Raw genomic sequence first — 25994 nt, forward strand, 5'->3', positions numbered from 1 at the left:
AATGAGACTGTCTAGGTTGCTGCAGATATTGACTCAAATGCTGAACTGTATAGGCTAGGTCTGGTCTGGTGTGAGTTAAAAAATTAAGCTTGCCTACCAGACATCGGTATATGGTGGGATCATCAATTATGTCTCCTTCTTCAGCCTTTAATTTTAGATTGACTGGAAGTGGATTGACATATGATTTATCACCCTCTACTTTAGCTTCCTCAAGCAATTCCCTGGTGAATTTTTTCTGTGTCAAAGTGATCCCTTCACTAGTGTATCCAACTTCAATTCCCAGAAAATAGCTAAGCCTTCCCAGATCTTTAATACTGAACACATCATCCAAATATTGCTTGAGATCTGAGATTTCATGACTATCATCTCCTGTTAAGATAATATCATCGACATACACAGCAACTATTGTTATCTTCGTGCCGTTATGCTTGATAAAGAGAGAGTAATCATTCTTGGATTGCTGAAAACCCTTGTGCCTCAATGGCCCCCCTAACTTGGCAAACCATTGGCGAGAAGCTTGCTTGAGACCATATAAAGATTTGACAAGTTTGCAAACTTTGTGAAGAGGGTTAGGCAATCCATCTGGAACAAGCATGTACACTTCCTCACATAAATCACCGTGTAGGAAGGCATTGTTAACGTCGAGCTGATAGAGAGGCCAGTTCTTGTGAGCAGCAATAGCAATAATGCAGCGTACTGTAGTCATTTTAACCATTGGTGAAAAAGTCTCTAGGTAGTCAACCCCCCACTTCTGATTATACCCCTTAGCCACCAACCGAGCTGTATACCTTTCCACACTGCCATCAGCCTTGAATTTGATTTTGAAAACCCACTTACAGCCAATGGCCTTCTTACCAGGTGGCAAATCAACTAGAATCCATGTATTGTTTTTGTGCAGTGCTTGTAAATCTTTATTCAAGGCCTCCACCCATTTGGGGTCTGTTGCAGCCTTTGAGTAAGTAGCTGGTTCAACCAGAGAAGAAGATTGTGAAATAAAGCAATGAAGTGAAGGAGCAAGAGAGTCATAAGCAACCAGGTTGCACCAGTGAGTGAGAGTAGGAACTGTAGAACTGACATTGCAAATGTAATCCTTCAAGTGTGAAGGAACAGTAGTAGATCTGGTACTTCGTCTAAGTTGTAATTCTGCAGATTCAGATGAAGAAGTACCAGAGTTTGTAAATGTGTGATGGGGATGCTCATCATAAAAGATATTAGGTATAGAATCCAACTGTAGTGAGCTGAAGCCAGTAGCAGTAGGCAAGAAGAAGGAAGGTGGATTATCAACAGTTTTAAGGTGGTATGGAAAATGTTGCTCATGGAAAACCACATTCCGTGAAACTGTTATTTCATGAGTTTTGAGATTAAGAACTTTGTAACCTTTGGTACCTAGAGGATACCCAACAAAGACATGTGGTTGAGCTTTTGGAGCAAATTTGCTTTTGTTATGTGGTACTGTGGACACATAGCATAGACACCCAAAGATTCGCAAAGTAGAAATGTCAGGAGCACTTTTGAATAACATCTGATAAGGGCTGATATTCTTTAGAACTTGAAGTGGCATCCTATTAATCAGGTATGCTGCTGCAAGAACAATTCATATCATGTCGCTTTGATACCATGTCAAAATTCAGGAAAAACGAAAATATGCAGCGATTCATATCGTATGAACAAGCTTGATTAACTAGAATGTCAGAAACATACTTACAGAAAAGGACTACTGTAAACTGTACTTCACCATTGTTCTGAGCTCACAAACTCAAGACACCGTAACAAGCTACTATTTACAATCTCTGATACAGAGAGAAAGGCACACTGAAAACTGAGAGAGAAAGCATTGTGAAAGAAAGAAATTAACTAACTGAATTGAAACTAACTATTCTATTTCTTATATACAACTTGCAGTCCACCACTTCTGTTGCTTAGCTGTCATTCTGTTAGCACCTGTGTGGTTTTGTTTGGGTGCTACTCAGTCACATCATTACTCTTGTGTGCTGCTCTCTTGTTGCTTGTTGTCTTCAGTGGCATTCTCAACATAATGAACGGAATACTGCTTAAATACTTACCAGATATAGCTGGAGTGAGAATTCCGTCTCCTATTACCATGCAAGTGCCAACAAGGACAAGTAGAAGAAGCATATTCCTTCTAAATGCATGAGCCTCCAACCATCTTTTGGTTTTCGTAGCAAATGAATTTTCATGAAATATGCTACGACTATAAGTTGTCAACTCCTCATCAGTCCGGTGTTGATTCGGTATTGTATGCTTTTGCATGCCGATTGTCGACACGGCAGCGAGTGAAGGGCAAAGACTACTCCTCCTGCAAATCGAGAAGCGGAGGTTGCTAAATGTTAGACACTTTAATAAAAACAGAGTATACACTCCTGCAATTACTTGCTTTTATGTTTTAACTATATGGAATATACATAAGTTTTTATCTTTGTTATTGAATCTGCAGAAGCATATTTCCAGTTAATGGATGCCTCTAAGGTCAGGTTAAAGTGACAGCCAAAATACATTATTAACTTCCACATTCAGATTTAAAATTGGATTTAAAATCCGTGGAAACCTATAAATCTATAATCATATTTCATAGAATTTTGCACAAGTAACATGTACAAACTACTATATAAAGAGATCTCACACATCACATCTATGTAAAATCCAGGTCCTACTACTTGGAAAGCCTGAAAAAATACTTACAAACAGTTCTCTTTCAATTTTAAATATTATTTTTCAACTGCTCGGGGTGAACTTAGCTCTTCCAATTTTAAATATTTTTTTTGACTGCTTTGTAAACTTAGCTCCCGTGCCAGATCAGTCAAGGAGGGAGGGAGAACTTTGTGCACATGACAGAATATCAAAGGTTAGTTCTGCAATTTATGTTTTTCAGTTTTTTTTATCCAAGTATCACGAATTTTCTTTTGATGTTCAAGTACCCAAACTTCAGTACTAAAAAACAGTTAGATTTTGGTTTAAAAAAACAATTAGATTTTAAATATTTCAATTCAATGTTACAACAAAAAAATATATTTAGATAATGTAATACGATAGTCATCATTGTTATTATCTTAAATCCTAATTAATAAAAAAACCGAATCTCTATAATATACTATTCTTTGCCTAATATGCAGCGGAATATTACTATATATATATATATATATATGCAAGTGCTCAAATACAAACTCCTTAGTGTACAAACGTACAAACAATCACTAAATGACTTGAACAGAATCACTAAATGATTGAACAGAATCACTAAATCTACCGGGGGGTCTGATGGAGAGATAAGAGGAGGGAAGCACTTACGGGGCGGCATAGCCGAGTGGTGGTGCAGTGCGGCCGCCGGCAGCCGTGACGCCGGCGCGAGGGCAGTGCTAGAAACATGATTGAGGGAGAGACACATGATGGAGGGAGATAAGAAAAACAGTGGTGAATGTGTGTGTGTAGCACTGATCGGTGAGCGAACAACCAGAGAGTGAGAGAGCCGCTGGCAGTGGTGGTGGTTGGTGGTGGGTGAGAGTGAGAGGCGCTGGGCAGTGGTGTTGGGCGTGTTGGTTGGTGGTGGATGGTGGAGAGAGAGTGTGGCGCTGGGCAGTGGTGGTTGGTGGTGGGTGGTGTGGTCCTGGTGGTGGTGATTGGAGGTGATTGTGGTGGCGGGGATGATGTATGTATGTATTTGTTAAATTAAAATTTGGTAATCACTAAATATTATTGTCATAATCACTGGTTTGTACGTTTGTACAGTAAGGAGTTTGTACTGGAGTAAGACCCTATATAGGGTAGCACTCCATAGCATACCTTCTTATATGGAGTTACGTAGCATACCATTATAAATGTATACATAATATATATTCTATTATATTTTTTATGAAATATAATTGCAAATTTTGATTATTAAACCGAAAACGAAGTTATACAATTTTTTTATTCCAAAAATCATCTAAAATTACGCAATATCTTAACATGATTCTATAACAGAATAATAATCATCCAGAATTATTCTGTTGTAGAATCAGTTTCGAAAATATACTTTTTTAATCAAATTTTAAGTGTTAAATTACTTAAAATAAATTTATTTTATAGTATTCTATATTAGAATCACGTTTTATATATATTCTATAACAATTTATGATAAAATTGATGATTTATAGTGGCGCACTATGTAACTCCATATAAGGAGTCCATCTCTGGAATGTTGGCCTATATATATATATATATATGCTTATATATACATAATTACTTTTTTTTATGATAAACCTCGTTTTCAAGAGGATATATTACATTTTTCAAATATTTTAGATACCTTTTAATCTTGTTTAGTTAGCCTTATGTTTATTTTTGAATTTAATGATCATCTAGAAAAAGTTAGTATAAAGACTTTGATGCGAATATAAAAGGCATATTTGTAATTATTCAATTTGATCAAAAAATTATTAACACTATTATTAAAATACTACATATTTTTTTAAAAGTAAGAATTACATACTTAAGAGACATATTTATTTATTTTTGTAATTTATGTGTGAATTAATTAATTAAATTTTTATTACTATAATTACAATTCGATAACATAACAATAAATTTTTGTCAAAAGTGTATATAAGTTTTAGTATATTTTTCAAAGCTAAGAATATTTTGTATAGATATATCAAATATAGTGTTGATTATTAATATAGTGTAAATAAATTCTAGTGTATTAATTTTATAATAAAGAAAGAAAAAAGTTATTTTAAAATTTCTTCTAGGGTAAACACGTTCCGTTAATTACTTAAGATTATTCAGGATTCTTTTATATTTCCGAAATATATATAAAAGAAAGTTTATTAAGGTAAAGCTTTCTTCGAAATTCAGAAATTATTGCTTTTATTATTAGTACTAATATTTTTTTATTCTATTCATTTTTTTTCTGATGTTTGATTAAATATATTTTATTAATTAAAGTTATGTTTAATAAAGTCTTCAAAAGAAATCAGTTTTTGGAATTATGAAATTACGTTTTTGCCCCTTTCTCTTAATAAATAAACCAACACCCCCCACCCCCCATTTCTCTCCCGTCTTTTGTTTACTCCCCTCTGCTCCTCTTCACCTCGTGCTCTTTTACGGTGAATCACCGCCTTAGCCTGCACTGCTCCGTTTTGCCTTATCTTGGTATCAAAATAATCCTCTTTCGATGAGCTATCTGATTATGCTGGTTGATTAAATTGCATATCAGTATTTTTAGAAAGGGTTTCAGAACCCCGAATCTCCGTGCGTCGAGACTCCGATGATCGGAACTCCGTCGGGATTCGCCACCGATGATGAGCTTGTGCGAGTCGGTGGATGGGCGGTGATGAAGATTGAGCCCGAGCTGTAAAATACGATTATTGATTGTTTAACTTAGCCGTGTGTTGATTTTATATACTTGTTTTGATTTGGGTTTTGTGATTTCTGCTAATTGAGTTTTGTTTAGTTGATTGTGAGGTTGTTTTGTCATGGTTGGAATTGTGTTTGGTGGATTTGGTCGGGATAAGGAGTTTGGCAGTGGTTTTGAGATGGTGACGGTGGGGTTGCCGCCTCTCGGGTAGTCAACAAAAAAGTGTGCGGGTTGTAGTTTGATTTTGTATTTGGTTTTGTTTAGTTTAATTATATGGGTTATATTTATTTAAAATCATTTCATTTTTATTTACTTGTGTGTTGGTGAGATGAGATATGTTGTGTATATATAGGTAGTGGAAGTTAATATGTAGCTGTGCTACTTGATTTAGTTTATACTTTCGAAAAATAAAATTTATTCTATCAAATATGTATAGTTGAAAGTTTCTAATGGCATATACTTTATTTTCGAAATCACTTATGTTTTCAGTTCTAATTAAAGTAATTTTGGTGTGAGTTGTTCAAATATTTTGAATTTAAATAGAGCATTCGGATACTAAGTATTAATATATTCATACACAGTATTTGAATATTTTATATATAGTTATTCAAATATTTTATATTTTAGTACTTAATTGAATATTTTTGTATTAGTCCTTTTATATTATTTGAATATAGTTTCTTGAATACTTTCGGATATGTTGTATTTTTCTATTTACTTTATTTTAGTTACTCAGTTATTTTACTACCGACTAATAATAAATTCTTTGTTACTTTTTGAAATTTCTCGAATATATTTATATAATGGTTATGTAAATATATTTTTATAAAATATTTCTTCTGGGATGTTATTATTATAATTTTTTTTATGTGAACCTCTTATATGCTTGGTTATTGAGGTGATTTGTGTTGGATGATGTTATCGACTAGATCATGAATGATAGTATGAAAATACTAAAGAGATGCTGTTCAAAATTCTTATAATAAAAGAAGTTATTATCATATCAAGGAGACGCATCTCTTGAGTATAAATAATACTATCAGTCAAGATAGAGTTGATAATATAAATAGCTTTACTGATTTTATATAATGATCTTAAATGTTAGGATTAAATGTTAACGTTGGGTAGACAGCTTTAGTAAGCTGATTAGGTATGAGTGAATAGAAGACTAATACAATATATAATTATTTTATAGGTCCAGCAGAAGGCCAGGAAAGGAACCGGTAGTAGAGAAACATGAAGAGTTGTAGATTTTCAACTCCTGATTTAAGGCAAGTGTTTCAACCTTTTCTTTTGTATATGTTCCTTAGCCAGAACTAGTTTAAATTGCACACTTTCCATGACTATATAAATATCTCCCCAAAACCCTCATAATGTTTTTCTCAATGTCTTTCATATGCACTTAAGAAATTGAACTTCGAATTGCTTGATACAATTCCCTTGCTCTTTTTACAAATTTAAACACGAAAACCATGCTTTCACATAAAACTTATCACTCTCTTACTGTCACTAAATATTGATATACCTTGATTTTGTGAATTGGATAAACAGTTGAAATATGAGCACTCTTTTCTTTGGACTTTGAAATTTTGACCGAGGCGCCGGTCCTATATTAATTATTTAAAGGCCAATATGTGCCTAGGATCCTTTATATTTGAGAATCACATTGGATATGTGGTTCGGAGCTAATGCGTTGGCTGATCACCTAGCTTAGCTCGTAGCGTCTTATCGTGAAAGTCCAAGTTTTCTATATTGTTAAAATATTATATTGTTGTTTGTCACTCCAAAAGAATTTCATATCAATCGAATTCTTTTGTGTTATACCATGTTTAGTTTGATATTTTCTTTATTTTTGAATACTTTCCCACGAACTTAGGTGTCTATTATACCTTACATTCTCGGACGTATATTTTTGTGTTACAGAACTGATCTGATGGTGATGACAAGGAGTTTGCCAAACAACTGCAAAGCTGATGATTCTGTCAAAAAGCATATAGAGAAACCAGCCAAAGGTAAGAAGAAGAGGAACAAGGGTAAAAAGGGGAACAAACCCTATCGAATTGGTGATACAGTGAATCTGAAGGACCTTCTCTTCACTCAAGAGAGAGACTATCTAATCAAATACAAGGATGTACAGGTATGTTCCTAAATTGCTTGTTTGTTTTTCGATATTGGATGCACATGTTTATCAACACATATTTAATATTTTAGAACTAGATACATGTCTAAGTGTAGGAAATCGATTGTTATAGTTAATTTGAATCCTCAATTGAACAATTTTCTAGTAAATTTAATAATAAGGTCCTAAAACTACACTATACTAGGATTTAAATTTCTTTAGTATAAGAAGACAAGATATAATTCTGTTTTTGATAGAAATTTGATAGCTTAGTAGCCTGATTATGCTTTTGATGTCTTTGTAGATAAAAAAGGAGCAACTGGTTGGCAAGGTTATTGTTCTACACTTCGTGTCACTGGTAAAAGGGCATGACAATTTGATACCAGATCCGGATTTAATAGATATATACAAAAAGTTAGAGCCGAAAGGTGGCTTTGAGGTTGTCTTTGTTGCAGTTGGGGATGGTCTTACTTGCCTTGACACACGAGAATCGACATCAACATATTCTACTCCTCAACAATGTTTTGAAGAAATATTTTCTACAATGCCATGGACTGCCATCCCATTCTCAGATTTAAAATCCAGGAACCGGCTAGAAAAATTGTTTTGTATAGTCAGCGATACCCGTCTGGAAATGGAGCCCATCTCATTTGTCATTGACTCTAGAGGGGTGGTTTTGCAAGCTGATGCTACCCAAGTGTTTTCAATGTATGGATCTGCTGGTTATCCTTTCACCAAACAAAGGCTAAAGTGCCTTGATCATGAAGATTATGTTACCATGGAGCAGCTTTCTGTTAGTACACTCTTGGCCTCTCCTCAACGTGATTATGTGATCACCAACAAAGGAGACCAGGTATACGTCTTCTAGCATCATGTTATCATTTTGACATCTTTATCATCTGATATAATTCATTTGCGTGTTCTAAAATACTCAGATTATCATGTGATATATATCCCTTATTAACAACGCTTTCTTTGTAGGTACCTCTACATAAGCTTGAAGATAAGGTGGTAGCCTTATATTTTTTTACAGATATTTCGAACGTACGCATCACATCAAAACTTAAGTTGGCATACAAAGAGTTGTGTGAAAAAATGGAAGCTTTCGAGGTTGTGCTCATTAATTTACTTTCTATCTCGTCTGATACATGTGAAGATACATTCTGGAAAACATTTGAGGCAATGCCTTGGTTGGCGATCCCATCTAAAGACACAGATTGTTGTAAGAAGTTGCTGAGGATCTTTGACAGTACCATATGTGATCCTGGGCCTTATCCTGTTTCAAAGCTGGTGATTATTGGACCCCGTGGAAAATTCATTGAACCGTGTGGTGCTAACATCTTGTGTTGTTATGGTATTCCAGCATACCCGTTCACTCGCTTTAGTGCTGTCAATTTAAAAATTGAAAAGGTTAAGGATGTGAAACCAGAGATGTTTTGGAATCTAGATGCCATCTTCAGACAACAAAATGGTTCCGAGGTAAGTTATTATATATCTCTTAAATTGTCTTTAGAAGCTTCCCCTACCGTATCTTTTTTGTTATTCCACCTACAATCAATACCCTTTATTAATAAGCGAAACCACTTTTCGGTGGAACATCGGTACCAAAAGTACCAAAATTTGGTCACTTTCATATTAATTAGGATTTTAGAGTCATTATTATACTATTATCAAAAGACTTCTATATTGAATAGAACTTTATTATTAAAGACCTCAATATTCATTAGGATAGTGAAACATCTGTATTGATTAGAATTTTATTATTAAAAACTTCAATATTGATTAGGATAATGTTATATAAATTTTTTATTTAATAACAATAATCATTATAGAATTATAAAAAGATTTTCATATTGTTAGGATTTTATACTTATTATTATACATTTTTAGACTTTTATAATTATTATTATACAATTATGAAAAGACTTCTATATTGATTTGGATTTTATATTAAAAATTTCAATATTGCTTAAGATTATTACACTACTATAAAAAGACTTCTATGGTAAAAGTACCAAAATTTGGTCACTTTCATATTAATTAGGATTTTAGAGTCATTATTATACTATTATCAAAAGACTTCTATATTGAATAGAACTTTATTATTAAAGACCTCAATATTCATTAGGATAGTGAAAGACATCTGTATTGATTAGAATTTTATTATTAAAAACTTCAATATTGATTAGGATAATGTTATATAAATTTTTTATTTAATAACAATAATCATTATAGAATTATGAAAAGATTTTCATATTGTTAGGATTTTATAATTATTATTATACATTTTTAGACTTTTATAATTATTATTATACAATTATGAAAAGACTTCTATATTGATTTGGATTTTATATTAAAAATTTCAATATTGCTTAAGATTATTACACTACTATAAAAAGACTTCTATGGTGTTTAGGATTTTGTAATATAACATTTATCATATCCGCACAGTTAAATCGCTAACAATTTAACTTATGAAACAGTCTTATAAAATTCATATCAAAATTTGGCTATCATCATAATATTTTTAATTAAAAATTATTACTATTACTAATTAAAAACTTCTATATTTGACATGATTTTGTATTATAACAATTATCTCACTAATAAAAATATATTACCAACAAAATTATTTGTTTTAATTTTTTAAAACTCAAATAATTTAATATACTGAACAACTCTATAAATCTCTTATTATGCTTCAGAGTTCAAATAAATAAAGAGTTCATATTGATATTAATATAATATCCTATCAATAGAATAATAATGTCAACAAAATTATTCGTTTTAATTTTTAAAACTCATACACTTTAATTTACGAAATAAATTTATACCAAAGTACCAAAAAACTTGGGTCATATATTTTTTAATAATAATAATTATTATCATTCGGTGTTTTTCAGAAGGTTGCGATAAAGACGAATAAGGCGATGGTAACACTGACTTGACAAATAGAAACTCAAAAAAATTGGAGTCATTGTCCATATTGCAACATATAATAAAAGAACCGAAACTCTAGACATATGTCAAATATTCGTTTTAATTTTTAAAACTCATACAATTTAATTTACGAAACAAATCTATAAAATTTCTATCATATTTCAGAATTAAAATAAACAAGATTCAATCTTTATACCAAAGTACCAAAAAACTTGAACATAACCTGCAAACTGTCATATGTTTACAAATATTGCAGACTAAAAAAAATTAAAATTGAAACGAGTAGATTATTTTTAAATAATTTTGGACTCTAATACTCTTATTTTGTGAACTCCATAGAACAGGGACCCATATTATTATGAAATAAATTTAAAGTAGGATCAAATTTTAATAATATCGAAAGTCTTATATTAAGTAACAATAATTTAAATATCTTTGAAAAACAATAATTTAAATAGTTATAATGAAAATATGATAATGTAATTAAAAAAACATTATTTTTTCAATAAATAACAAATTTTAAATTTTTATTTAAACCCGTGCTTGGCACGGGTTATCAACTAGTATAAGTAAAAGGTAGTAACATATTCCAGCAGCAGTGGACAAGTATAATTTTTTCCTATACCTTGCAAATTCTGGCCCTTCCCATATTTACATGAAGATCTTGTTCCTTTGTCTTCCAACTCTTTCCAGTTTGTTAATTTGTCAATTTCGTTATGTTAATTGGTTTTTCTCTTCAACTTTACAGGTTCAATTCTCACAAATTGTTGGAAAGAGAATCATAGTATTATTTCAACTTTTTAATGATATACCAGAACAAACATTGAAGAAGCTAATAGCATTGTACAACCAGATGAAGGGTACAGACGATGAATTTGAGGTGATCCACATCCGTGAAGAGTCGAAGTGGGGGCATGTTGGAGCAGTTATCCCATGGTTAATGCATCCACCTTTTAGTAATGCCTCGGATGCTGGCAAAGTCATGCGTCGTCTTTTTTATTATGGTGAAAATGGGCTTGTTGCATTCGATCGTGACGGAAGAATTGTCAGAATGACAAGACGCCTTGCAGTTGGGAAGACGGTCTTTCCCTTTTTTGATGCTGAAAAGATGGAAGATGAGGTCCTGCAGGATATGCAAGAAGATTTATATGAACCTTTAGAAACCCTTTTATGTTGCTGTTGGTGATTTGGAGAAGGATTTTTTCACATTTTACTGTATCCGTTTGATAGCTATGAATTAATAATACCTAATGGAATAAGGTCTGTTAATAGTTGGGCTTATTGCGATTTACCTATGTTTATAAATTAATTGCCCTGCATATGAAACATATAGATAAATATCTCTTAATTTTTATATACTAATTAAATGCATATGTGTGTATTTGTATTATTCACTTCTATTCCCCTTCACACATATTATGGTTTCAAATCATTACGGTAGTAGCTGTACTAATCACTTGGAGGTTTTTGCTTCTCTTAATTTTTATATACTAATTAAATGCATATGTGTGAATCTTTCATTTGGATGTAATACTATCCATAAAAAATGTGCAAAACTCAATATATAATATTTTTAGAATTTTGAATAATGATAGAATGATATTTTTGATACAAATTTTTCTAATTAGTGACCCATTTGAGTCAAGTTTCTGTTTAATGATGATTTTAAACCATTTCAAATAAGTGAATGATTCTTTTGCTATTTTTCCCCCATTTCCCTCATTTTAACAATGCCAGCAGAAAGCTTGTTGGAAAACTTCAGTTTGAATTGTTCATTTGGTGACTGAAGTTTGCATAACTAATGTCCAACTAGCATTAGTGTCCGTGCAAGGCACGGGCCTCGTATAAAAACTCATATTATATTATTATATTAGATCATATTATTATTTTTTTAAAAGCTAAATATTATTTATTCATAATATTAATAAAATTATAAATTTTTAGTGGTCCCTCCCACAAATAAAGTACAATTTTATCTTGATAAATAATATTTTACCAGAAGTCATGTAGAGTGAGTTCTCCTTGCACCACTTGTCAGCCACTACAACTTACATCTCCAGTAGCACAATTTCTTTAAAATCGATCCTGGCCAGTGGAAGAATTATAGCTCTATGTATTCAAAATTAATGATATGGTTCCTTTATGGTTTCATCTCTATTTAATCAGTCATGCTATTGGTTCCACAACAGTCACCAACATGCTCTGAAATCTGATCACCCTGATCACCGGTCTTTTTTTTTCCTCAGAAATGTTGAAGTCATAACATCCTCATCTCGATTTGACTACTTATATAGTGCATAGTGCATAAGTGATAATCATACAGCACAAACTTAAAAAAAAAAAAAAAAAAAAATTTTAACTCACCAAAAGAACATAATGTAATTGACCAGATAGTAAACTTATCACCAATTTATTAGCTTTATGCAAGTTTTGAATGCTATAGAAGCAACATCTTGCACTTTTTAATGGTAAAATTTTAAATGAAAAAAAACACTGAATCATATGATTTCACCCTAAAATATATATAGAGGCGAGGGAACAAAGAGATATATTTCCAAATACATTATTACTCCTCTAAGTGTTCTTTTCTCGTCCCCAAGCCAAATCTAACACAAAATTTTACCACATGTTCATGTTTTCTCCCCAAGTTTAAACCACATTATATTATAGAACAAAATGCATAAAACAAGGTGTATGTACAAAGTGCAACAGTTCATACTCATTGTCTAAAAGTTGAACATGGATCACATCAAACACTTCACGCGAAGCAGGAGGAACACTATATCTGAAAGGCGAGAAGTTGAATCAAAGACTCTGGGGAGCTCTCACAACCTCACACATTGGTGGCCTCTTCTCTAATGCCACACATGTGCATCTGACCGCAATATCTAGAGCTCGTAATATTGTTTGTTGGGGCGATGAGTTTGAGAGATGTCCAGAAACTCTCCGTCCCCTGATTCTATATGCTCATCAGCTCTCCTGCCTGTCACCAATTCAAACAACATTACACCAAAACTATATGTGTCCATTTGTTGTGCAGCTTTTTTGCAGGATCCACTTTCTGTATTTGAAATTGACCATTCTCGTTTAAATATATGAAATACTCAACAGGGAAACATGAGTTTTTATTTGAACGGACAACATTTTCATTATTACATAATACAAACCATATTAATCACACTCTACTAAACACTAAATTTGTTATGAAGTGCATACTTGGTGCAATGCAACAGGACCCTGGCGATGCAGATAGCACTGAAGACTGAAATGAAGCTTCTCCTATAACCCTATCAAGAGCAAAATCAGAGAGCTTAACTTCATATTTTTCATCCAAAAACACATTTTTGGACTTGACATTTCTGTGAAAGCAAGTGAGGAACATAATTCTGGTGCAGGTAGGCTAATCCTTGAGCAACCCTAGCTGTGATTCTTATCGATCATCCCATGACAATTGGAAACCAGGCAAGGCGGTCATATCCCCAGGAAACCCTTTTTGTCGAAGCTCATAGATTAAGATGAGTACATCAAACAAACAAAAACCAAGAATTTTAGCAATGCTCTTGTTCCTGATTTTAGCAAGTGTCTTGACCTAAGTCTTTACAGTTTTCAGAGATTGAATTTCATACAAAACTGAAATATTACTAATTTACTGCCCTCCAGTCCATAAAACTTACCAGCAGCTTTCTGCAAAAACAAATTTTAGATATTATAAATTAATGATAAAAGCTAGTGAATGAAAAGATTAGGCACTTGGAGACGCCAAATGTGAGGATCTATTAACTTCAAATTCAATACGAATGCTACGAGTCCCTTTACATAGAAGGAATGATAAACTTTCTCTGCTTGACTTGACATAATCATTATATATAACTACTCCAAGCCTCTTCCTGACTCTCTCGATCTAGCTCACTCTCTATATTTCGAGAATTTACACCGCATTTTATTTACTTAAGATCGATTCATTTTTAAGTATCATTAAAATGTTGCAAATTTAATTCCACTTCGTGTCTCTTTTGCCTAATTATACAGATTTAGGAATCTCTCTTTAAATGAATCCCTTCGTTTTATAATCACATCTACTCTTTATGCTCTGATTTGTATCGTTGAGTGTAATTTATTACTATTTGATTCATTGAATTACAGTTACATTGTGTATATAATACACACACTCAAATCTCCATCACAGAGTGTTTACTTGTAAGAGGCTAGGGATTTTAGCTTCTTTGCTCTCTAAATTGCTTGTACTCTTGGAGATTTCGTGTGTGCATCATTTGTTGATCGATTCTTGATTCATCTTTAACTCTTTAGTTATTGAGTAGAGGTTTTTAGCTAGTTGATTGAGTTTTGAGGATAATTGATTTGATTATTTGAATATCGATTATCATCAGCATATCTGTGAATTTTTTTATATGTGCTTAGTGTTTATTCCACGTCATTGGGATGCTTTCCTTGAGGTTTATTGTACTAATTTTGATATAGTGGAAATTTCACTTGCAGGGCATTTTTGCGAGATCCTTATACGGAAATGCTTACACAGCATGATTTAGTTTAAATAAGTTATAGGAAATAGTCATATAACAAAAATAAAGCAATCTAATAAAAATCAGTAAGAGCTTAGAGCTTAATACTATTTACAGATGCTTTTGATGTCGAAAAATAGTATATAGATATAAGATGATTAGATGCTATCTTGTCTTGTAGGAGTTTGCTGTTTGGGCAGGGGTTGGGATTGACCAAGAAATGTAATTAAAACTATAAAAGGCCTATCTACATCTTGCGCTCAGAGTTTATTGCCTGAAAATTATTCTTTTCTAATTATTTAAAGCTAGTCTATCTTGTCTTGTAGGTTCGAGTAGGGGTTGGAATTGACCAGGAACTGTAATGGAAACAATAAAAGGCCTATCTAGCTCTTTCGCTCAGAGTTTATTGCCTGAAAATTATTCTTTTCTAATTATTTAAAGCTCTCTGCTAACGATCAATCTTTGCAGGTGCTCTGAAGTTAATATCATGGTTACTGAATATATATTTTTCAAGACTACACAAGCATCATTCTAAACTCCTTTGCGCTTGCCAACTTAGCAGATCCATTTATAAAACTTTTGTGTATAGAATAATTTGGGTTAAAATTGCTACACTGAGATTCCAGTTCAAGAAAGGAGGGTCACATATAATGTAAGAACCATCAAGTGGGCTCCACATTTACAGCTGAGAATTTTATCCAACAATAAATCTGTGACTTTTGATTAAAAATAAGTCTAAAATAATTACATTTGGTGTACTTTACAACACTACATAATACAACACTGATTAAACTCTAATACATAAAAAAAAGAACAAAGGTAATCCTAATCTAATTACCGACAAGAACAATGGGATTATATACAACACTGCAGGGTCGGCATTGGGTTTTGCAAAAGAAAGTTGCAGTTTCAATTAGTTCACATAGATAGTGACTGAAGGTGAGGAAGAGGGTAATTCACTGGGAATACATTTTTACATAGAAACACCAATAAAGCTCTCTGTTATGGGGATATTATTAGGAGTATATTTTTTATTTTCAAGCACCAAAATTTGATCTGGCATTACGTCAAAGATTATAGTAAATTTAGTTTGTTAATTCGAAGAATGTTGTCCAAATGTGTTGTACTCATTCTGCTGCAAAGTGTGCGTGAACCAGACTATATATTCACATGTTTCTAATATATCTTATTTGTGTGAAAAAACATTTAAACTACCAACATGACAAAGGACACCGTTTAATCTTCCAGGTTTTCTTAAAGTAAACAAAGTTATACTGATAAAGCTTAATTACAGATGCAAATGACAGATGAGTTAATATAAGACAGCTTGATAAACAGAGATGATGCTTGATTATTCTGGAACTGAGTAACTGACAATATTGTCAAAAAATATAGAATCGGTAAGAAATTAAAGACCTGAAACAAAGAGTTCGAGTATACAGCAGACCTGCAATTTAGAACTCACATTAAAAGATTCTGAATTGTGTAACCTGACCAGAAAGATTAGAATAAGAAATTCAAGTTCCGGGTAGAAGCTAGCCCAAAACCAGCACAATGACATATCTGAAACACTATAGCTGAACAAGTTAAACCTTTCATTACAGATCTTACTAGCTTTAAGATAAAGATGATATGGAAAAATAAAAGCAGACTGAGGAAATAACGCCAATGCTATTACACCAGAGATCCTATCAATTTAAAGTTTCATTGCCGAATGACTCCCCATTTGTAAGCTGTAGGTTAGCCATACAAAACCCGAATTAAAGCAAAAAAGTCAATCTTACATTATTACATTAATTCTATTTAGGAGGGTTCTTACCAAGAAAGCTAACTACACCAACCAAATCCTAACACGACCACCGTTCTATAGACCAAGATAAAATAATTAAATACTAACACCATCTTATAACCATATCTTAGCCGAAGCCAAACTGTCACGGAGTGAAAGGGCCAAAGGTGCACAATAGAAGGTGATGTAAAACAATTAGACCACCTACTATTGCCGAATTCAATGATATATCTAAACGATGGGACGAGCCTGATTATTTTAAGAGCCTGATCATGTTATATGGTCGTGGCAATGCTTGTGGAATATGTATTAAGTAATGCAGGGTCAACATAAAAAACAACTGTACTCGATCAATAAGTAGTCCAAACTCTAGATCTAAAAGCAAGGAAATCAAATATATTTCCCTCCCCATGCTCCACAAAGATCATACACTGACCATATTATCCAGATTAAGGATAAAAGTTGTAATAATTCTAGGCCTCAATATAATCATAACATGTAAATGAAGGTCTTGAATATACTACTCTTTCTCAAAAGTGTGCCGATGCACGAACCTACCAACAGTAGAAAAACAATGCAATTAAAAAATGATCCATGAACTTACAAAAGAGCAGCTAAATCTTCCAAATACATCTCACTGCATAAGCAAGGTAGGCAAACTTCTTGAAAAATGACTTCTCTGAATTCAAGTGTTGCATACTAACCAAATAAGTAAATAACTTATAAGAAAAGCCACACACTTAAACAGTAGTCGACCAGTTCCATAATGAACTTGTGTGCCACCAAGATAGCAAAGAACAAATAATCAAACACACAGAAGTCTACATAGCAAAGAACAAAATACATAAGAAAGCAATAGTAGTACAGTACCTTTAAATACCCAAGCTGCTCTGAGCTGTGGATCCTTGTCCTGAAAATGGAATAAAAAATAAGCAGATATCATATAACTTCATGCTCATTATTATACTCTTTAACCATGATTGTAATGACATCATCTTTATGCTCATTATTCTACTCTTTGGCCAAATCAATAACTTTTTGATGAGATGCACGACCCCCATGAGACATATTCATCCTCGCAACATTCGTTCCTGCCTCAGCCAACTTCCAGATCATTTCACGTGCATCCATTGAAGGACCAATTGTTCAGACAATCTTCATCTTCCACTTAACCGTCGGATCAAACCATATACTCACTGATGTATAACCAACCTTCTCAATTTCCTCTACACAATATCCATTTCATATTGGTTAAACATAGTACCGCTCTAGGGGGAACACCGAGAACTCAAAAATCCATATTTCAATATTCAAAACTTATATCATAAGTACATTACTTACCTTAGTTACTCTACTCATTGTACTGTATATCGAGATCACTCATCATTGAGATCCAAAGCCAGGGTTTGCAAATGAGCTCTATATCCTGAAACCTAAAAATTTGCAATTACTTTTACAAGTCCACCAAACTGAATTCTACAAATTTGTTACAGAACACAACCATACACTTTGCCAATGAAGATAAGCACACAAGTGACCAGATATGAGCTTGTACCTTTAGGTGGGAGATACAGATTAGCCCTTGTCAAAGGAAGAAAGTGGGTGACGCGAGTGCACGGGAGGGGAGAAGCAGCCAGATTAGCAGTTACAACCATGGAAGATGAGACACTCTGAGACGGGAATTGAAGTTAGGAGCGAAGGGTTTTACAGGAGATGGCCAGGTCCGGATACAGGTTTGGAGGGGCGAATATGTCTTTTTATGATATATAAATTTGTTTTAAGTGAAAATCTGTAGGTTTGGAAGGGTGCATATGTCTTTTTATGATGAATAAATTTGCTCAGGTAAAAAACCTGTTCTCGTGTAATAGATACACTAGCTTTATAGCCCGTGCGAGGCACGGGCATGCTCTAACTTGACTTGTTATACATTTATATTTTGGGCCAAAAAAAACATCATTTGTCATAGGATTATAGACTCTACTTAAGATATACAGAACCACAGTGCTGAGAAGCATGTAATTCTATAAAAGTACATATACAGATTCACGATGCATGTGATTTATCTTGCAGAGATGTTGTACCTGTGCTACATATCCTTATTCAGCATGTTTGAATGATTGTGATTTTGCTGCATACTACTTGAGGAACTACATAAGTGAATATTAAGTCAATATTTTCGATGTATATGCACAAATATAAAATACCTGCAGTGCATATGCCGATAGAATATGCAAATTTTGACATTCTTAATATAAAATTTGTTCTTGTTAAACGACATAACAAATTTTGCCAAGGTATAATACATATAGCCGCTATCATAGGAATTGTGTTACTGTAGTAGCATGAGCTCCCACCAAAAATAATTTATGCACATTATTATGAACCTTCAGCCCAGTTGTAAGTATCCCTGTTCTGCCACGATAAAAATATATCTGTCCACTTGCAAGGATCTCTATTCTGCCACCAGAAAAATATATTTTTTGTTAAAGATTCACATACAACATATATATTTATCCATGTGTAAGGATCTCTATTCTGCCATCAAAAGAATATATTTTTCGCTAAAGATTCACATACAACAGATTGTACGCCTTAATTAAGCGGCGCACACTTCTACAGTAACAAATAGCCACAAAAAAGATATATTAGCTGTCCGCACTCATGAGAGAAGATTATCATGTGACATATAACTCAAAACCCGCTCAAGTACTACAGTTTTTTTCATAAACTTTTGTAAAGCATAGTTAAAATATAAAGGAACAATGCCAAACTCATGTAATGCAAGAATCAGTATCAAATATACTGATGAGCAATTACATCGAAAAATAATTTGGCCATATATAATAAGTTTTATAATATTGTTCTCTATAATTTTGTAAGATGACGTAATCATATTTGTTTTATTGGTCTTTTTTCAAAGAAAAATGAAAAGGAAAACCAGAGCCTCTTTGATTTCTATATATAGCATTGACTGTACATTTCAGCTTGCAAAATAGTTTGAACCGTTAATCTGTAAATTATTATATATATATTTAAATTAATTAAAGATTTTTAATAGTATCTTAGATTTTAGGAGGATCATTAATTTAACATGGTCACATGGCTCCATTTTGATCTTAATTTGGTAGTTTGTGCACTCATACAATTGGGTACAAAATTTTAATATTAAAAATAATTTTGATATTATTCTAACTTCTTGGAATTTTAGTATTTTAATTAAGAGTGCCCAAATTTTAGTATTTTAAATGTATTCACTCTCAACTACATTCCAGAAAAGAGCATATATTCCTTCTTTATTTCATATTTTATGCCTCTACTTAGAGTAGAATTGGCTCCAAAATCCAAAACCATAGACTTTGCTTGTAAGAGGAAGAAAGGGAAAAATATATTTGAAAATGGATAACACGTACATAAAAAAAAAATTGAAGGCATATTATTAATAAAAAAATATAAGAAATAAGACTTTTTTAGTTGGCCAAAAAATGTAGAAGAATGGTACCTTAAATACAAGAAGTGCAGATCTCTTCTTGTAATGGTAGGCCACGCTTGTCCTTTGTGACAAATACAGAGACGTTCCAATATGTTACCACAATTGCTTGAACAAATCTGGTTATGAAGTTTGATTCAGATTTCAACTTGATGTAGAAGAGATAAGCCAAGTTGAATGAAAGGACTGTTGCAAACATAAGCACTAAGAGTACCCCAACACCAATTTCCCACCCAAGTGATCTTGTATATATACAATACAAGACATGGCAATAACTAAAATGCTAGTACATGCATAATACCATCCAAAGTATTTTGAGAGGAACTGAAGTTTTGGAACTGTCTTTTACCAATCAGTTGATCTGAGCTACAGGCCAAAGTGGACGCTCTGATTCCTCCAGAACCAATAAACCTAATTCCAAACGAACAACACAAGTAAAAGACTTGAAAAGCAGTAGAGGAGCTGCAGCTGCTACTAATTATTTTTGAGTAGGATGCCCCGCAATGTATATAATGAAGGTATTCTAAAAACCTAGAGCAAGATATAAAAGAGGTGAAAGTCTTCAAGATCTAATAAAAAAATATTTCTAAAACAGAAAAAAGCACCTACAATTTCAGAATTTTTTTTAATTAACCTAGAAGATTAAAATTAATAGGTATTAATGTTGAACTCATTTATAAAAAGAACCAATAATTTAAGGATTGTACAAGTATCAATGAGTTGTCACTAACTCTACCTTCATGTCATATCAATAAATGAAATTGAAGCTGGTATTAGTGGCTTCAACATATTTGTGAAAGAATTCAACGCTAAAGTAAATGTAAGTTTATCAAGAAACCTAACTTGCATGTAGAAGCATGGTCTTATGAATAGCTTTTTCATAGAAACAGAACATTTATTAAACTTTTTAACCAGTTATAGAAAACCATCCACAGATATTGAAGCTGCTGATTTCTTTAAATCGTCATTCAATAGTAATGTTACATTCTTGCCAACCACAATCAAGTTTAAGCAACTTTTGAGACACGATCGACTGACGCCGAACATGATTTGGTTGTTGATAGGTCCATTTTCAGCCATAAATTAAAATCCTAATTGGACCTACAATTGGAAACTAAAGATAAAAACAATAGATATTCAAGAAACTTACAAAGTTGGTCTGAACTACTTCAGGAGATGCATATACTATGCTTATGCCAGTCTCGGAAGGCAATTTGTTGTTGGGTATGCTACTGAACATCACCTGCAATCTCGTATGTAGACTATGACCCTTTCCATAAAATCTTTAAATAAAAAATTTAGAACAACTTTGTTATTAAACGAAGAAGAAGGCAGTCAGAAAAACTAAACAGCTCGTGAATAAGTAAGAATTAAGAACAAAACCTTATTGCACTACAGTTTTAAGTTTTATTCAACCTGTAGTAGTTTGCTGCCTGAGTAACCCACTAAGTTTGTGTACTTTTTCTTTCCAGTCGAGACATTCATGTCTTCTGGACCAACAAAGCCAAGAATCTTCAGCAGGGGAAAAAGAACAATTAGAAATGTTACATAAAGCGAAATAACACAGGCACATGATCATAACATTGAACTTACAGTCGAACTAACGTACACAATCCGACTTGGAGGGCCTCTGATGAGAGATGGGAAAAAAAAGAAGCAGCAATATGGAACATAAGGCTGGCGCTAGATGATTCACTTGAATATGCTCTTCGGAACCGTCCTTTGACTTTTTTTGAGATTCTAAACACAATTTGTAGAAAAAATTTCATACCGACCTCCTTGGAAAAATGTGGGAAAACATCTAATATCTAATAAATTTTGACATTGTATGAAAAGTATTACAACAAATACAAGTCCTTTGCATATAATTAGCTTAACACTAACCTCCACTAGAAAATATCCCGGCATTGTTGATGAGCACATGCAAAAGGACTGAAAGCGCATTCCATGCTTCAGCAAATCTAGCAACAGAATCCAATGAGAGAAGATTGAGCTCCATCACATTGAATGTCAAATTTTGGATGAGTTTGCTACTAAATGTTTTAAGAGTCCGCGCTCACAAGCAACTAACACATTACACATTGGTTCTGTAATCTAATCGGCTAAGGGGAGAATCTCAGATTCTAAGCGGTCCTGATAAATGAATTGTTTTCCTAGAAATATTGATGCCAGTAAGTGAGCACCTCAATATTGAGAGGAAGGTTCCTTTTAGACCAATCGAACTGCCATTTCTCAGTCAGTACATTAGCTCTTGTAGTGTTCTGAACTGCCATTACAACGCACGTCCCTGCTTCTGCTAACTGCCTGTCAGATGCAGCAACAAACCACATATCAGCTAAGTACACCTGCAAAACCCGCGAGTTCTGAAAAATACACCCTTTGTTTCTTTACACCACATTTTGACTTCTGATACACACTTTTAGATCCATTGACCACATAGAAGATATATTTCAAAAAATTCATGTTTAATAAATATATATGTAACGTACATATTAATTTACAAAAAAAAAATATTAAGCTATTAAACAATTAACACGTCTTAAGATCAGTGTTAAAAATAAAAGCACCATATTATAAAAAAACTGAGGGAGTAGAAAAAACATTAAAATGGACAAAGAACCTAGCGATTTTGTGACCAATTCCATTGGTGCAACCAGTGACAAGACAAGTGAAATCTGGATGGAGAGGAGGAAGAGGCATTGGAGTGTGCAGATGTCTAGTCATGATCCTCCAGAACAACATTTCGTGCATCAAATGAAAGCATCCTCTTAGTCATGCAATCCATCCCAGCCCTTTCTTCTTATTCCACATCTTGTTCACCAACATAGAAACCATCAGTATAAAAGTTAATTGTTCAAATTTACCGATCATACCATAGGTCAACATTTAGTAAAATCAAGATTTTCATTTTCTTTTGACTCAATTAGTATTCGATTCTTCAGACGCACAAATGCAAAGAACACATTAACGATACAACATAAAAGGAAGAATGCATACTTACGGAGATAAAAATAACTGTAACACAAGCCGCATAAACTCTTGGATAAATTGCTTAGAAACTCTCTAATCCAATCTTCTGTGCAGCATCTTAAACATCTAGAACCAAAAGAAGACCCCTGAATCGAACAAACAAACACCTATAAACCAACAAATAAATTACAATTTAAGAGATTGCAAATAGATTTGGGGAAGCGAAAATAGAAGATGGAGTGTTACAGATGCAAGCAAAAAACGGATGTTGCACTCCTGCCTGTAATTTTGATGCACAAAAAATCACAGATGATCCTACTGTACAAGTATAACGAACCGCTGCTGAAATTACAGGGCATCGAAAAGATAGGGATAAGGAAGTAATTTCAGATTTCTTAATGATGGGCAAGATTGTAATTTCAACTGAATTTTTTGGCTCACCAAAACCCATGTTGCAATATTATATAGATAATACACGGTTTCGACTGTATTAATTTTGTCTTGAAAGTAATAGAAGGTTAAAGTTTTCCCAAGATTGTTTTGTATTAGGGGTGTACACGGTTTCGTAAAACCGACCAAACCAACCCGAACCGATCACTTTTCGATCGAACCAACCCGAATTTTTTTAACCCGATATGTATTTGGTTTAAAAAAATATAAACCCGATTTAATTGGGTTGGTTACGGGTTTGAATATTTTTAGGCCGAACCAAACCAACCCGAATAAAAAATAAAATATTTCAAATATTATATATATATATATATATATATGCATAGCCCAGCACTCCGAATATATTTTAAATATATCATGTTGTCTAAATTAGTGATTAGTGTTACAAATATATGATTATTGTTCACCAAATGGTATATCTTCTGCAATGTTTCGGAAGGTAAAGTTTCTTAACCTACCCCAGAAAATTTATTATAAAATATTTAAGTTACATGTTTCACTTTTACCAGAGTAGTCTGATGTGATTATACTGGTACGCATAGGGGAGTAAAGAGTTGAGCATCAGTTTATAATATTTATTAACTCAACCAAACCGAACCAAACCGAAGTACTACAAATTGGTTTGGGTTACAAATTTATACGGTCTGGGTTGGGTTGAAATTTTGAAAACCCGACTTAATTGGTTTGGGTCGATAAATTCCGTCAACCCGCCCAACCCGAACCGTGTACACCCCTATTTTGTATACATACAGTGGCATCTTTTGTAAATTTATAGTCCTGGCACTACACCAGTACATTCTCTAAAAAATGCTTTAGGTCTCTTGTTACAGACAGTTTTGAGAAGTTGTTCGTTAAATTTTCAAATCTGCTTTTACAGAAAACATATTTAAAAAAAAAAACAATTTTTATGTATATCGACATATTTCATAACTAAATTTTTTAATTTTTTATATCATGAATATATATATATGCACTCATATATATATAACCAACCTTAATCTTAGAACCACGTTAATAGTCATTAAAAGAAAGTAACTTAATGTGTTTTAAATTAGTACATTAATGAAACTAATCATATTTGATCATTTCAGCAAAAAAAATACATTTGATCCTTAATTCGTATATCTTAATAGTGTGATAAAGTAAAATATATACAAATTAATTTATATATTGCTGCAGGATCGTGATAACTGATAAATAAAAATATTGAATATATCTATTGTGATTTATAACACTATTATTTACATATACTACAACAGAACTCCAATATACGAAGAGCTGGAGTGTACATGTTTATGATTTTATTTATTATGAGTTATACGTATTGCAGCAGAAATCTCGTGTTTTATAATATTACATGGGCAAGAAATATAATGTAGCGGAATCTCGTGTTTAATTTTGTAATATTATATGAGTTAGATATGTACTGCAGCAAAATTTCATTTTTTGTAATATTATATGTACTGCAACAAAAGCTCGTGTTTGTAATATTATATTTTTAAAATTGATCGAGAATTTCATGTTGCAAATTTGATTTGCATGCATATATATAGAGAGTTCCACTCTATGTAGACCATTTTTATACGGAGAACCATGGAGACCCTTAATCTGATCCTTAAAGTTTGCTTGGAAATGCTGTTAAAAATTGCTGTGCGGTCAGAAAAAGTGTTGTTGTAGAAATCAAATAACTGTTTAATAATTTTTTTTAATATTTGCTTAGTTTGAGTTATAATAAATAATAATAATTCTTTTAATGAGGTTAGATAGTGAAATTTGTAACAGTTTACTGCAAAAGGTGAAAACACTTTTTTTTAAAAGCAGGTGAGGACTTGCTTTTTGTAAAAGCAGTTTTCAGCTAAAACCTGCTGTCCTAAAGTTATTTTTGGAACAGTTTTTCATATGTTTTTCAGAAAAAAATTATTGTTGCAGTCTGCAGCAGGAACCCCAAACTATACCTTTATATGAAAGTTTTTTTTTTTTTTTTTGAAAATGAGAATGAATCTCAACTGATATGAATCGCCAATGCACCGTGATAATTCTTTCATTCAAGAAAACTTATCATCTAACCATCGGACATGCAAGATGACCGGGGAAATTTAGATAATAAAATTTTAATGTCCGAAAAGAAAAACCCGTCTTCTTCAAAGCATCCTGAAAATATAAACAAATGAAACAGGGAGAATATAAGTCCATATATATGACTGATTATATATATATATATATTATTAAAAAAAGGATAAAACAATTAACGCTTTTAACTGATTAACTGATTAAAGTTTTTAATTTAACGGCCCTGATTTTATTAACGGTTTTTCTATGGTGTGCCCATTGGCATATGCTAAGCGCGGAAAATTTTGTGCTTGGAT

General features: G+C 32.7%; 2 protein-coding genes and 1 pseudogene across 2 annotated transcripts; 1 reads left to right on the forward strand and 2 right to left on the reverse strand.

Moving 5' to 3' along the window:
- The first annotated feature begins 5042 nt into the window (after positions 1–5042).
- On the forward strand, positions 5043–11681 carry LOC108223588 (probable nucleoredoxin 1). The gene is made up of 6 exons (XM_017397909.2): positions 5043–5148; positions 6549–6624; positions 7277–7490; positions 7777–8325; positions 8454–8951; positions 11161–11681. The coding sequence occupies exons 2-6, from the start codon at positions 6590–6592 to the stop codon at positions 11596–11598; spliced, it is 1734 nt and encodes a 577-aa protein (XP_017253398.2). The 5' UTR covers positions 5043–5148; positions 6549–6589; the 3' UTR covers positions 11599–11681.
- A 1266-nt stretch (positions 11682–12947) lies between these two features.
- On the reverse strand, positions 12948–18056 carry LOC108223267 (probably inactive leucine-rich repeat receptor-like protein kinase At5g06940). Its single transcript, XM_064093104.1, has 4 exons — positions 17592–18056; positions 16349–16379; positions 13629–13699; positions 12948–13473 (listed from the first exon to the last, which is right to left on the reverse strand). The coding sequence occupies exons 1-4, from the start codon at positions 17662–17664 to the stop codon at positions 13301–13303; spliced, it is 348 nt and encodes a 115-aa protein (XP_063949174.1). The 5' UTR covers positions 17665–18056; the 3' UTR covers positions 12948–13300.
- An 889-nt stretch (positions 18057–18945) lies between these two features.
- On the reverse strand, positions 18946–23548 carry LOC108223269 (dehydrogenase/reductase SDR family member FEY-like; annotated as a pseudogene).
- Positions 23549–25994: the final 2446 nt, after the last annotated feature.

Source organism: Daucus carota, chromosome 5, assembly GCF_001625215.2.
Source record: "Daucus carota subsp. sativus chromosome 5, DH1 v3.0, whole genome shotgun sequence".
Taxonomy (NCBI): Eukaryota; Viridiplantae; Streptophyta; class Magnoliopsida; order Apiales; family Apiaceae; genus Daucus; species Daucus carota.